The 15,760-nt window shown below is 48.5% G+C and overlaps 1 protein-coding gene across 1 annotated transcript in view; it reads right to left on the bottom strand.

Annotated features, from left to right (window-relative positions):
- Nucleotides 1–15,760, bottom strand: part of MIPEP (mitochondrial intermediate peptidase) — a 144,120-nt gene that overhangs the window by 86,833 nt on the left and 41,527 nt on the right. The window contains exons 11-14 of the mRNA XM_060079683.1: nucleotides 8,497–8,650; nucleotides 6,904–6,981; nucleotides 4,937–5,141; nucleotides 3,655–3,764 (exon numbers count right to left, since the gene is read on the bottom strand). Coding sequence (XP_059935666.1) covers nucleotides 3,655–3,764; nucleotides 4,937–5,141; nucleotides 6,904–6,981; nucleotides 8,497–8,650 — 547 coding nt within the window. The remainder of the gene's footprint in view (nucleotides 1–3,654; nucleotides 3,765–4,936; nucleotides 5,142–6,903; nucleotides 6,982–8,496; nucleotides 8,651–15,760) is intronic.

Here is a 15,760-nt window from a genome sequence, read left to right on the forward strand (position 1 = left end):
ATATGAGGTCCCTAGAAGAGTGAAATTCATGGAAACAGAGCGGAGTGCTGGCTAACGGGCTGGGGGAGGGGAACTGAGGCGCTCGTGTCTAACGGGGACAGAGCCTGGCCAGGCGTGCAGGACGAACAGCGTCTGGGGATGGCGGTGGTGAGGGAAGCGAGCGACGACAGTGCACTTAACACCCCCGAACCGTCACTGAAACACGGCCAAGCTGGCCTGTTGTATGTAATACGTGTTTTACCACGACTAAAAAAGGAGCCGCGTACGAAAACGTTAAAGGGGGGACAAAGCCTGTGCTTCCAGAAGTGTGGAGCCGCTGGACGCAACTGGAAGGGTCAGGCTGAAGGCCAGAACCAACAAGCGTGGAGAAGACAGACAACAGCCCCGTTCCTCAGATCCCACAGGTCCTGCGACGCAGCCTAAGGTCGACCGAGGCCTGGGAGGAACTCCCCGACACCGCTGATTCACATCAAGTTCATCACGTCTAAAACCCTGGATGTTTCCACAGGAGCTGCTACCAAGTCTGTTTTTCTGCTATACTTGTGCTACTGATTTTAAGATTGATTTACAACTAATCCTGCTTCAGCTTTGATGCTGTGGCTTGTCAAGATGGTTTGAACCTCAAATGAGCACCTCTGGTATTTGTTTCCTGACAGCTGTGTGGCACCTGCAGATCTGAGAGGCATACTGCTAATTCTGTGACCACAAGGCACCCACTGGCTCCGGGATGCTCAGGTTCAGAAACAATACTTCTCGGTGTTAATAAGTCACCAACACATTCTCCAGAGAAGGACAGCTCTCTGGAACAGACCACGTGATGGGGAAAAATTCCTTCCCCGATGTGCAGCAGGACAGGAAATGAAGCAGAAAGACGCACCCTGCTGTTCCTCTTCTGCTGTTCCTCTTCAACGTTGTTTCTTTACAGAGAGTTAGATTTGAGGGAATTAGTTCCTGCCCTTAGGCTAGAACTGCCCGTAAAGTGAAAGCATCCAGCCAGTTGGTGTCTAATCAGCGACAAGAAGAGGCGAGTCAGTCCTCTGCGAGGCTCGAGGTGCCCCGTGCCTCTGGCGCCCTCTCCAGACTCCACGGGTCCCAACACTGGTTCCTGCTGTGGAGGCCGTGGCTGCAATCCCTTCGGCCCACTGCACGCGCCTTCTGAGTCCGAAATGGGAACTAATCCACAGCAGCTTGCTGCTCCCTGCCGATCTCGTCTCGTCTGGAGTTTTGGACTTAATATTCTTTTCTTGAAATGACCTTGTTCAAAAATGGTTCTTCTGACTGAAGAATTCAGTAGTAAAACAGGAATTGTCTCTTTCTGGGGACATTACACCACCCTCCAAGCAGTGGTTCTAGCCCTTCCTGGCTTTTCTCATTGCTCTGGAAACAGACAACAATATTTTTAAACTGACCTCAGTATCGTGGTGCATTTCAGCCCAGCACTTGGGTCCGATGCTGACAGGGTCTTGCCACCGTTCCGCAGGCGCCTCGCTCCGCGCGTCCTCGGGAACAGGAGCCCCCAGGCAGCTCCTCCCACGGCTGCTTCTAACCTCCCCACACGCCGCCCACCACCTCCCCACCACCCGACCCCACACGCCCACGTGTCCACTTGGCTCTGGGTTTCAGGCCGGCGCCGAGAGCGGCCGTGTGTGCAGTGGACATCCAAGGCGAGACCCGCCCTCCTTCCTCAGACGTGCCCTCCTCCCGGACTCCCTGCTCTCGGACCCTCCCCGCCAAGCCTCCGACGGCCGCTCCTCTCCCGTCCCCGCTGCCGGCACCTTGGCTCTGGCCCTCGTCACCGTTGACCGCAGCAAAGGATGGACGAGCCCTCGGGTCCAAAGGTGGACTCCAGGGAGGCTGCCAGCTGGAGGCTAATGAGAAGGGGGGTCGGGGCAGAGTCACAGGAGGGACTCAGCCCCGAGGGGAAGCCCAGGACACAGGAGAACCCCTCCCTCGTCACCAGGCGGGCGAGCAGAGGGCTGGGACTCCCGGGGTGTGGGCAAGGCGGGCGCAGAGACAGACGGGGTGCAGGTTCTGAACGCGAGGACATTCCCGCGTTCGTCCCTGTCCATCCCCCTACCCCCCCTCGCTGACCCTGCCACACGCGCCGTCCTGCCTGTCTCGGGATCTCTGAGCCCCGGGGACTGTCCCTCGGCTGGAGTCGCCTTGCCCTCAGCCCTGCTCTGCGCCCCGAGACGCCAGGCCACGAGTGCAGGGATGCTGTCGCACTTACTCCCGGCTGCTTCTCAGGTGATGAGAACGGAGCCCGTTTCCGGAGCCTGTTTCCTGACGGAAGGACTCGCCTACGGCCTCAGTAAACGTCCTGCAACGGGACGGACGAGGGCGGCTGCGAGCGCACCGGCGAGTTGCCACCGACGTACTTTTTCACGACCCGGTTCCTCCAGGAGCTCCTGGTGAAGCCCGTCCCGAGGCCCCAGCAGAGGGCCGGCTCCCCGCAAGCCTGCGCCCTGTGCCCGAGCACGTCCGTGCCCCCGAGGACAGGCATGGGGCGGTTACGGGAGCAGCCGCCGCGTCAGGCCATCCTCCTCCTTCCCAGACCCCGAAGCGTGGAGCCGGGAGGACTAGGCCACTGCTTGATGGGCTTCGTGCTTCTATGTCGTTGGTTACGTTGACATAATCCCCAGAGCAGCTCTGCACGTTGATGGCAGGTAGCTGACTGGATCACAGATATTTCAATTCTGTCCTCTTAACCACAGAAACATTATGATGGAGACTAACTCGGATTAGTTCTCCAGGAGCTCATCCATTACTCTACAGTTGACAGTAATGGCTAAAGTCAAGTCCAAAAATAGAAACCGCCAATTCACATTACGCATCCAGAGATACACCAGGAAAGAGAGTCACAAATAAAGGCGGGTTTGGGCCCTTCTTTTGCTGAGTCCATTCAGTCCTTCCTTTAATTTCTTTTGGCGCTTTTTTGGTGTTAGGCACAATTCTAAATGCTGAAGATTCAAAGATGACTATAACTGTACACAAGCGCTCAGGGAGGTGCAGTTTAAGGCAGAAGAACACTACCTAATGTAACAGTGTATCAGCAAAGTTCTGAGAAGAATACATTTTCCGTGGGACACGCAGACAGTAAACATACAATGTTGACAGTTAGATTAGAGCTAAAGTATCACTCACTTAATCCTACTTTACAGAACTTAAAAACCTTTAACATTACAAGGCACTATTTAAACCTAAACCTCAAAATTAAGGAATTTTCAGACTTGGCATCACGTAGATGCTACCTAAACACATCGGGGAAATATGGCATCACAGTTTACCAAACAACACACACATTCAGACCGAGAGAATATTCAGAAGCATAAAGGATAGAGGGAAGAGCAAAGGCTTTTTTGAGGTGAGCCAGGCTTTGAGGCTTGTTTCCCCCTCTGGAAACAGGACACAGCGCCTTCCTCAGGGGGCGGCTCTGAGGACTAGACGGGACGTTACTGGGCATATAATAAAGGGCAGCTACTTGTTGCCCACACATGACTGTAGCTACAGCTGAAGAAAGGGAATCAGGAAACGGTAGAAGGATTCTGGTTCGGAGAAGGTCCTGAAAAAGCAGTCAGAGTTCCCGCTACCCCGCAGGTCACAAAAGCCACCCCCGCGCCCCAGAGGACGGGACAGAAAGTCAACACTCCCTACCTGCCCCGTCTGATAATGTCGGGCAAACTGGTGAACCACTCGGTAATCATTTGCAAAGTACTCCATCAGAATAGAAGGGACCTCGGCAAAGTCAGTGGGGCACCTGGTCCCTAAAATGGGGGAGAAAGAAAAAAGTGGGCATGAATCACATCAACACGTTCATCCTACTACAAACACTCTTTTAAAATGTTTTATTTGTACTTCTGATGAACTATGATAATCTTTAATTCATTAAGTCAATATTTTACTTCTACAAAATTATTGCACATATTTACAGAAAAGTTTGTAATAATCTCTTATTTTCCCACGTATCAGAAGTAAAACAAAATATTTGCACAGCTGGATAGAACACCTTGTAAAGCAACGGCTCACACCCTCTACAAACAAAACTGTCTTCAGCTATGCTGGGCTATACCTGAAACACAAATTACAACATTCTTACTTAATTAACACAGCAATTGAATTTAATTCATGAATTCCATCACCAAGTGCCCGTATCCTTCATTTCTTTTAAAAGTACTTTATCTACTGATTGCTTCTGGTAACAAGGTCAATCCTCAATACAGAAAAGCAACATTTCAAACTCAAAATTATTTAAAGAACAAATCCTGTAAGCACGTCTCGGCGACACTTTATGATTCTGTCCGGCCCGTCTACCGCAGTCTTTTCAAATACCTCCTCCTCCCCCAAAAGACCGTGTATAAAGTTAGTTACTAAATACTGAAGACCAACACTTGCCCAGGTGGTCTAAGGCTGACTGACCCTGTCTGATCACAAGCTTAAGACTCAGAGAGGATAAGCAGGAGGGAAGCCTGGGGCGTCACCCGACACGGCAACCCGCCAGCAGGGGCACCACAGCTTTACGCAGGGGAAAGCGAGGAGAAATACAAAGCACCTGGTCATACCTTTTCAACATGCCTTGAGGTTTTCTAACCGGTTTTGGATAAAAAGAGGCAATGGTTCATTCACTTATTCACTTGCTAAGTCTGTGCTCCTGGCTAAGGAGATACGCTTATTCATACACACGGCCACAGACTGAAATTCCACATAATACAGGACGAAATGTAAAATGGTACAAACTGAAAAGACAGGCAACTGAGACATTCCTTGGTGAGAACTGTTATCAAGGATGGAAAAAAATGTAACGAAGATCGGGTAGCATCACAGGTGGAAGGACAAGATGACGCCATCTGTGATAAATGACCACAGATTTTCTAAATGAAAAGCTTTTTCCAATTTAAAATGAAATGTACATGTTTCAAGTCCCCTCTTCTTGGCTCACCAGTGACATGCTGATAACGAGTCCGTCCCAGCATTGAATGCATGGCGTGTCCCATTTCATGGAAAAGATTTTCCATCATCCCAGGAGTTAATAACGTTGGCGAATTCTTTGAGGAATGGGGAAGACTCAGCATCAGAACGACCAGTGGGAGCTGATAGCCCCCGTCTTCCTTTAATCGGCCCCCACGGATGGTGAAATGGCAGTCCTTTAAGAAAACACAAGTGAAGAGAGGCTGAGGTCAACTGAAGGGCAATATAAAGTTGTATCAAAATGTGTGAGTACAAATTTTACCTTAATTCCATTCTTCTATTTATTTAGTTACAGACACTTTTAACCCAATACTTTTTATTTTGCTAACATATTAATTTTTTTTTAAAACACCAATAATACACTGAGCTTGTGCTGATGAACTCATTCCTTTACTCCATGTGCTGGGTGATGCTATACCAGATACCGGGGACAGAGTCACCACTGAGCTTAGCCCTACGCCCTCAAGGTGCTCACGGCAGGTAGGAAGGGACAGCCATGGACCGCGGGGGGCACTGACGTTAACGGAGCCCCTTCTGTGTCAGGTGATGAACCAGGAGACACTTTGCACACCACCGTCTCCATCACTTGGAGGTGACGAGCTCTCAACTGTCAAAGCAAGGGACCTGGAGTATCTTTCTCGGTTTGCATACACTTCATCACTTACTCTTCACAATGAGTCTATGAGGCAAGTATTTCATTTTTCAGATGAGAAAACAAACTGAGTCTTGGAAATACTAAGTCACGTGTCCAAGGGCACACAGCTAGGGCTGCGGCCTCTCAAACCTGAACCACCCAGGCTGGCAGCCAGGAGCTGGGGCTCAGAGCACTAACCAGGATTCTCCAGCCTTTCAAGCAGAGAGAACGAACAGAGGACACAGAGGTCAACGACCCAGACTCTGGTCCCGCCGTCCAGATCTAGCAGCCGAATCACCTGGGAAACCGGTTCACCTGCACCAGACTCACCTCCCCCTGTCAAACGCCAGAGGAGCTGCCCAGATTCATAAGCTCACGTCTGCTAAAATTGCTTTGGAAACTGTGAAATCACTACTTAAATATAAGGTACCATTATTTCTGTTGTAACTTAATAACCCGAGTTCTTGACAATTCCAATCAAGCTGCACAAAACTGCTTGAAGCTGATCGACCAGGAAACCTGGTTTGCAGCTCGAGGAACTGAACCTCACTTTTCCGCATAAAGAGTGAACTGGTGGTTGATAGGGGCTCCCCAGGGACACATCTTGTGCCATTTGAAACTAGGTCCATGTCAAGTATGGAAAGTGGCTGAGAGCTGGGGCTCTAGTCAGAAAGTCTGGGTTCAAATCCTAGAGCTTCTAACTGTGGGACTCTGGGCGAGTAGTGACCTCACCTCTCTGACCTCAGCTTCCCCATAACGTCAGTGTCCAGTCCAAAAGGCTGACGTGAACTTTCAAAGATGTGACGTGAAAAAGGACTCAGAGCACTGGCGGGCACACAGAAGGGCCGGTCAAATGTCAGCTACCATTATTACTGACATTATGACCCAGATAAAAAAGACAGATACAGATTTATGTAATTACCTTCATACGTTTTATTAGCTTTAAATTCTACCCTAATTGCAAATTTATATATTTAGCCATCATCAGTAATGCCTTTTTTTTTTTAAAGATTTTTTTGATGTGGACCATTTTTAAAGTCTTTATGGAATTTGTTAACAATACTGCTTCTGTTTTATGTTTTGGTTTTTTGGCCACAAGGCATGTGGGATCTTAGCTCCCCAAACAGGGATCGAACCCGCACCCCCTGCATTGGAAGGCAAAGTCTTAACCACTGGACCGCCAGGGAAGTCCTCAGTGATGCCTTTTAAATATTAGGAACTACAAAAGTGAGGTATAAAGTTCACATCAATACAAATTAACTGCTGATTACTTTAGAGAGACCATTTTGTAAACAAAGCATCACCTGGTGAGGTTTGTCTGCTCGCTGAAAAAAATCACAGTAAATGTACCCCAACAGTCCTTCAGATTCATGAACCACGGCCTAGGGGGGAAAAAAATGAATTTAGTGGGGAATGAGGTCTTTAGAAACTCTAAAAGAAGAAACACATTCCTAGCACAAGAACCTGTTCACAAAACACCCAGAGCCACAAATACAGACGTTTCATTACTTCCTACGTCCCATGTGACCTCGAGGTGGCTTCCCCTTTGCCCTCAACCTCTTCTCCTGCATCTCCAGGACAACTATGATTTGGGAATTCTGTCAGAAGAGGACACCCTCCTCCACAAGCCCTGCGTCCTGACTGGCAGTCCCCAGCGACGCGGCTCTGCCACTGGGCCCACACCACCCGCAAGAGGTGGGAAGGGGTGCTGGCTGGACCATTTTAGCAACAAAATTATAGCTCCTCCAATCTTAGGACATAAGGATACGCGAGCACACCAACTCTAACACTGGGATATAGGAACAATACGCAGTGTCTGCCTTCAGCTGAAGAGCAGTAAGTAATACCGCCACTGACATCCTTCTCCCAAATCAGGCTTCCAAGAGGCCCAGCTCGCAGGAGAGCTGGTCTCCATCTTTGCACAACCTGGGGCCTCTGCCATAAAGAACGGCAACCTTATGCTTTAGGGCTTCCTGCAAGCGTAGGTTCATTACTCCAGCAAGCGTCTACCAAGCATCTACCTGGTGTCGGGGACTGCTCAAGGCGTCTGGGCCATGAACAAGGCCGCAAGGGGCTCCTCCTGAGCTGGGGAAGCTCTTCATCGCCCACATCGTGCCCTCTCACTCTCTTCACGCTGTGTCTGCACATCACCCACCGCTGTCATTTTGTGAAGCGCAGTGACAGCCATGCTCCCCGCTGATCTCCCGACTCCACCGCCACCTGCTCTACGATCACGAAGCGCAGCCAAGAGGCCACAAGACAGTTCGCGTTTCTCATGAACCGTGCGCTAAGCACGCGAGCAAAGAGTAAAACAGGAGAACACCACCACCTTAGGGCCCATAAAGCCTCAAAATCTTAGCAGGAAAAGACAACAACAGTCGCAGCTCACACGAAGCGGCCCTGACAGAGGGTGGATCTCAGGCTCGGAGTGACTGTCCAAGGAGTCTCACCAAGAACACAGGCCGCAGGCTAGCATCTGGCGCGAACGTGAGCCCCGCGGGCGGGCGGGAAGGGGTGGCGGGTGCCTGAGGGAGCTGGACTTAACAGAGGCGACACCTGGCACGGCGGGGACGTGAAGGGCAATGACACACGTTCGTTTAACCAGGGTTTGTCAACATAAAAGACTCAACCTTCTACCAACTTCCTTAAAAACAAATTTTTTTTTCAGAGAAATAACTCTGCTGTTAAATGTTTACATTAATTTCAGGCAACAACTGATGCTTAGAGAGAAGTGTTTCTTTTATAGCATCCTAAATCAGACGTGGCGATTGGATCCTGCATCAAGCAAAGATAAGCGCCATCGGGGCAAAGCTAACTTGAGATGAAACGGCTGTTAATTCAGTACCAAACCCAGGAGACAAGGAACGCGGCTTCTTCACTCCAACCGGGCCGCTTACCAGTTTCCGAACGTCCTCACACCACACCTCTCCCTCTGCGGGCTGCTCCACGTACAGCGAAACCCCTAACAGCCTGGTAAACAGGATATTCAGGCCTTCCATGCACGCGCCCAGGGAGAAAAACGGGCAGTACAAACTGGGCTCGCTGTCGTACCTACAGAGGAAGAGAAGCTCAATCACAGTTCCGTTTGCTTCAGTTTCTTGAGGTAAATTCACGTAACTTCTCGTTGACAATTTACGAGCCAAGAAAGGATTGAAAACCTATGGTAGGTTTCTATCTTCTGAGGGACGTTCAGACTCAGTCTTCTTCAGAAGAACAGCAGTCTGATTATAACTGTAGTTAGAGTAATACCAGTTGGAACTGTAGTGGTAAAACGCGCTCTATGAAATGTATTATAGTCACATGTCACGTCCGGTAAAATATTTGTTAATGGAAAAAGCTCCAAAGCTCTGTCATATAAACAATCAGATCTTAATTTATCTTTTTGTTATATATCTTAAATGAAGGATAATATTCTCGTAATATTAATCACTCTTCACCCCAAAACAACTTTTTTATGTTTTTTATTCCAACATAAACCAAAATACACCCAGAATGCGTGATGTGAATGTTTCTGAATCATTACGTCAGGCCAAACCTTATAACCATAGCCAGAAAGAAGAGCTCTAGAAAGACAGTAGGTACTGAATCTATTTCTACTTCCTGGGATTAACCAAATGTGTACAAAGTTACGCTCCTTACTAACTGGGGGACCGGACTTAGTGAGTGAGTATAAACTGCACCACAAGTGAGACTTCGGTACAGAATCCACCAATTTACAACTTAGCTTCTGATCCCTGTTTCATAAAAGCAGCCTCAGTGGAGTAGGAGCCTCAGTGGTCCAGCGCCCTCGCTCAGTGATTCGTTCACTCACGCAGCCGTCGACTGGCCCGCTGGACGCCGGGGTGGAAGGGGGCAGAGACGGAAGGGCCCAGAGCAGCGGGCACCCAGCAGGCTCAGGGGCCGGTGTTGAGGGAGAGAGGGCAGGGCACGCACAGTGGGGCGGCGAGGGCCAGGGCCTCCTTGTGCAGTGGAGGTGGGAGGGGAGCCCAGGAGAGGCCGCGGTGCAACCGAAGCACGAAGGCACGTGGCAGCAGAGCCACTGCAGTGACCGGGGGTTACACGAGGGCTCAGGACGCCGACACCGCGCAGGGGTCCGGGAACCAAGAGCCCGGCCCGCGAGCCTGAGGAGGGGGACTGTGCCCCAGGCACGGGGTCTCCCAACAGTCTGATTGTGCATCCCCGTCAATAAAATAACTGGAGTATTCAACCTTAACATGGGTAGTTTATAAATTATAGGCATGGGCTACTGATCTATGACATTTCCAAACAAGACATTTTTCTAGTTGAGATTAAGAAAAATAAATCTAAAGAGGACTAGTGGATTATCCCAAAGAGGATAACCTAATATCTTATGGGGTTGCATGCAGCCTGGGAGACGTGGGACATCACTTCTGCAGACACGAGAGGAGTGACCTGGTGCCTGGAACCTGCGAGGCTGACGGTGAGCAGAGTGGACGCAGCACATAGAGGGCGGGGGTCACCCAGCGAGGGTCTGAACAGGGGCAACAGGAGGGGCTCTAAGACCAGGAGCCAGACCTAAGCTTCTTCTTCTTTTAGATGAAGAAGTTTCAGGACTGTGAGTGACCAGATTTGGAGGCTGAGGGAGAAAGAACAGCCTGGACTAACATGCAGGCCTCTGGCTTGAGCAACCGCGTGGGTAGGAGCCATTTAATCAGAGCAATGAACGCACGCGCACGCACATGCACGCACACACACACACAAACTGAAGAGGGGAGGGTGGTTGTGTTTGTAGGAGAAGAAAAGAGATTCAGTTTTGAAGACACTGACTCTGAGGTCCTGGGAGACGTCAGCACAGAGGCCGGTATGGCCAAGGAGAGTGTGAGCAGGAAAAGGAGAAGGGGCGGGGCTGACAGGAGGGTCAAGGGCAGGTCCCTGGACTTCCAGGCGAGGGGGTGGAAAGGAAGACAAGGAAGAAGAGTCAGAGACGGCAGACTGTCCTACGGAGTGAAGTCAGTCGGAAAGAGAAAAACAAGTATCGTATATTAACGTGTGTATGTGGAATCTAGAAAAATGTACAGATGAACTGGTGTGCAGGGCAGAAATAGACGCAGATGTAGAGAACAAACATATGGACACCAAGGGGGGAAGGGGGAGTGTGGGATGAACCGGGAGATTGGGATGGACATGTATACACGAATATGTATAGAACAGGTAACTAATGAGAACCTGCTGTATAAAAAGTAAATAAATAAAATTAAATTTTAAAAAAAGAGATGGCAGAGAATTTAAAGAAAGGGATATCACAGAAATGGGGAAGGGGGATGTGTTGTCAAACAGGAAATAACAGCCACTTCTGGTCTCCGGTCCAGCATATAAGGACCCTGGAGGGCACCACTGTCCTAATGACAAGTAAAAAGCTGAACAAACTGAAATCAGCAACTCTTCTTAGACCCAGCAGAGAAGTGAGGTCACAGAGCAAACTGCTGTGCCCCAAAACTGGAGAGGCAGGCAGGCAGATCCAGGGGGCCACAATTCACAGGAGGCTCCAGGGGAGACTAGTACCAAGGTAGGAAAACAAACTACAATCGACAAATTGTCTGAGAGTTAAAAATTCCAGGGAGGCCCAGTTTAAGGGGGAATCGCTACACTTTAATAAGAGTTTTCCCTCCACGAGCCCCACCAGGTTCTCACAGTGAAGATGGAGACTATTCCCCCATCTTCCACCAGAGGAAGGAAAAAGTAGCCATTATGAACTACGCCAGCACGTTCTGCTCTTCTTAATGAGGCCTGCCCTCCAGAGAGACTCTCTCACCAGAGAGAATACCCACCTCGCGCCCCCCAGCCTTCCCATCTCATCAAAGGGGAGGGGGCTGGAAAGCACTTGTGAAAGGCGCAGCTGAGACGCAACCACAGGCCTGTGGATCACATCTCCTCCGTCCACACATCAGCACCACATCGGCAGGGCTCCCGTAAAACAACAGGGGACACAACCCAGGCCTGCAGGTCCCAGACCTTAGTTAAGCAGAAGTCTCCAGACGAACCCAAACAAACAGGGGAGACAAAGAGAGCACACCAAAGGAGAGTTACCTCCAGGCCCAGGGTTAATGGAAAAAGCAGGCAGAGCCCGGCTCCTGGCCAGAAAAACATCTAACCTCACACCGAAGCCCTAATTATCTCAGTTCCTTTCACCCAGTATACCATATCCAACCTTCAACAAAAAATTTCAAGTCATGCTAAAAGACAAAAAACACAGTTTGAAGAGAAAGAACAAGCACCATAACCAGATTCAGATATGTCAGAGATGTTAGAATTAGCAGATTGAGAATTTAAAACAACTGTGATTAGTATCCCAAGCACTCTGAAGAAACAAGTAGAAAACATGCAAGAGTACATGGGTAAGGTAAGCAGAGAGATGGAAGCTCTAAAAACGAATCAAAAGGAAATGCTAGAAATTAAGCACTGCAAAAGAAATAAAGAATGCCCTTGATAAGTCATCAGTAGACTGGATACAGCCGAGGAAAGGATCAGGGAGCTTGAAGAAACGTCAACAGAAACTTCAAAACTGGTATGCAAAGACAAAAAAGAAAAACAGAGACAGAAGAGGATACCCAAAGAACTGTAGGACAATCACAAAAGGTACAATGCACACATGATGGGAAAACCAGAAGAAGAAAGAGAGAAAGGAATTGAAGGAATATTTGAAGTAATAATGACTGAGAACTTTCCACACTGAAGACAAACACCAAACCACAAATCCAGGAAGGTCAGAACACCAAGTAGGAAAAAACAGAACACAACGCTTAGGCAGATCATATTTAAGTGGCAAAAAATCAAAAACAAAGAGAAAATCTTCAAAGAAGCCAGAGGGAAAAAAGTCACCTCACCTAAAAAGCAACGATAAGAATTATGTCAGACCTCTCCAGAAACCACGCAACAGGAGTATGGAGTGAAATGCTTAAAGTTCTGAAATAAAAACCCACAAACCTAGAATTCTGTGCCCAACAATATTATCCTTCAAAAGTGGAGAAATAAAGGCTTTCTTGGACGAACAAAAATTGAGGAAATTTCTCACTAGTAGACCAGACTTATAAGAAATGTTAAAAGAAGTTCTTCAGGAAGAAGAAAAATAATGTAAGTCAGAAACCTGGATCCACGTAAATAAAGGAAGAGGGTTAGAAGAAATAAATGAAGATATTAAAAAACTTTCTATTTCTTCTGTTTAATGTTTGTTCAAAATAGTAATAGCAATGATGTATCAGGTGATTATAGCTTATGGATGAGCGACATAATGAGAGCAATGCTAGGAGGGGCTGGAAAGAAGACCTAGGTGCCGCACTAACCAACCAGCAGCAGGTACTACTGGGAAGGAGACTCACGCTCCTTGTCAACGGATATTGTAAACTTTAGGGCAACTACCTCAAACAGTGAAAAGAGGAGAAAAGCTGGAATCATATAACATACTCAATTAAAACCATAAAAGGCAGAAAAAGAGTGGAAGACAAGAAAAGAAAGAAAAAAAGATACAGGCAACAGATAGAAAACAGTAACAAGCATGGTAGGTTTTAACCCAATAATATCACTAATCACTTTAAACATCAATAGTCTAAATGTAACAACTAAACTGCAGAGAATATGAGAATGGATTAATAAACAAGACCCGCTATATGTTGGTTGTAAGAAACTCACTTTATAGAAAAGAAACATAGTAAAGCTACAACAACACAGCCTATGCATAACCTAAAACATGTACTGACTTGCCTAATGCCCATGACACCTACATATGGTAATCAGGCGAAGCTCAAGGAGACAATTTAGCTTGGAGAAAATAATTTAAGTACAGAATACAGGCTTGTATAATACTCCACATACAACTTCCACTTTGTATACACTAAATGAAATGATTACGAATGATGAAAAGCAAATGGTATTCATTTGAAATGACTGAGAACAAATGCATTAAAAAGTACAAGGTTTCCCTGGTGGCGCAGTGGTTGAGAGTCCGCCTGCTGATGCAGGGGACGCGGGTTCGTGCCCCGGTCCGGGAAGATCCCACATGCCGCGGAGCGGCTGGGGCCCATGAGCCATGGCCGCTGAGCCTGCGCGTCCGGAGCCTGTGCTCCGCAATGGGAGAGGCCACAACAGTGAGAGGCCCGTGTACCGCAAAAATAATAATAATAATAATAGTAATATAAACTCCCTGTTTTTAAAAAACTCTCAAATGACATCCCCTGGCTCACCAGTCCCACCATCTAGAGAAAACCATTTCTTGTGTATCATCATTTTATCTGTGTAAGAAGGCTTATACGTGTGTGTGTGTGTGTATACACATCTACATGTACAGAAATACACAGATATATATACAGACACACATACAGAATCATACAATTCCTATCCTGCAATTTCCTTTTAACACACATTTTTAACAAAAATATGTTTTCCTGTATTTTTAACAAAAATGCACTTTTAAATACTGTCCACTTCGGCACATAAAGCTCTGGTCCACAACAAGCACCTGCCATAACTTCTCCAAAGCGTCCACTCCCTGGTGTGTGTGGCCAGTGAGAGTCCACACCTTGAAAGGGAGTGTCCCACCCCTGACACTGTCTGAAACGGCCCACACACGGTGATAGGAGGAGCTGGACTTCTGATCGTGTTTGTATCAATTTTAACTTCTCTACAGAAAATGCACCCAGAGCTGGGCAGTCAGCTGCCGTTAGTACACCTCCGCTACAAACACCAGCCTACAAACACCCTGCCAGACAGGTACAGACCTCTCTGTGGAATCCATCCAGAAATGACGAGGCTGCATAGAGGATGAGATTTTAGATTTTTAAACAGGTGTTGCCAAGTCATCCTGCCCACCCCCCCCAAGCTGTGATAATGTGCATCCCTGCCCTCCGTGCATGAAGGCCTGGGCCCACGCACCTCAGGGCTCCCGGCCTCTCTTCCTTTGGCTCTGTGGGCCGAATCTTCTTTTTCTCTCTGGCAATTTGGTTTTGCTCCTCCACCACTTTTAAAATCCTTAACTATTTATTTACTGGTGTATCACTTTTAGATAACATCTACTGGTCCCGGCACAACATGACGCCACATGCTACTTCACCCTCCTGAATTTTTCTGTTACACAGAGACGGAGATGCAGCTATACTGATGACCTTGTTAGATTACCAGGTGTCAGGAGGGGAACTGAGCTACAGGCCTCTGTTTTGCCACCCTCTCCTGGGTATCCCCCAAGGATGCACTCAATGCAGGAGCAGCCACATCGGTAGCTAGAAGGAGGAGGAGAGGGGCTTAGAAATGCTGAAGACGGGCCTGGCGTGGTGAACGACACAGTCAGGAAGGCAAAGGCTCATTACCCTGGCAAGAGAGGACTCCTTAGGGCAAGGATGTCCATATTCCCTAAATTTAATCTATAAAATGACAGCTTACCCACGGTCATTTGGGTGATACTGCGGATGACAAGTGCTCACGAGGACCCTGGGCTCAGCCCTTTATATGTACCTCCCCTAACAGCAGAAACATCCCTACAAGGTCATACTATTACCCCATGTCACCAGTACGAAAACAGGTTTACACAAAGACGAGTCATCTCCCCGAGGTTACGACAGGACCAAGCAGGAGGGCTGAGGCTTCTTTTTAACCGGATGACAGCAGTCGGGGAGTAAATGACACCAAGGAGAGAGCTGCGGGCCTGCTTTCTTCGGGCCCAGGCACTGAGGTCCCTCCCACAAGCGTGTTACCAGTGGAAGTACTAAAGGAAGCGCTACACCTGGATGTTCGTCCCCAGTCACGTTTCCCAATAGTCGGGCGTCAGAACCCTGAGTTCACTGCTAAAGCTGCACCCCGCGAACAAAAAAGTGTGGCCAGTTTAGAGAAGAAGCCAGAAGGGAAAATGAGCGGTGGTGAGAAGGTGGGGAGCAGGGGCCGAGGGCCCGTACTGAAGAAGGAACTTCAGGGAACAGGAACTAAGTACCAGCAGGAACCGCAGAGGTCGGGGTGTGGAGGGCTAAAGCGAGTGACCGAACTGTATGCGTGGCAGGCGGCTGGTAACTCGGAGAGACCGTCTGATTGACTGTCAGGGCCACAAATCAGACGACAGAGACCAGAGAAAGGAGGCATCCAGTCTAGACTGCCGGGGGAGGTTTGGCAAGAAAAAACGAGGACTTCAATCTCTGCAAGGGTCATGGGAAGGGCGACTGT

The sequence above is a fragment of the Mesoplodon densirostris genome, chromosome 17, assembly GCF_025265405.1.
Source record: "Mesoplodon densirostris isolate mMesDen1 chromosome 17, mMesDen1 primary haplotype, whole genome shotgun sequence".
Lineage (NCBI taxonomy): Eukaryota > Metazoa > Chordata > Mammalia > Artiodactyla > Ziphiidae > Mesoplodon > Mesoplodon densirostris.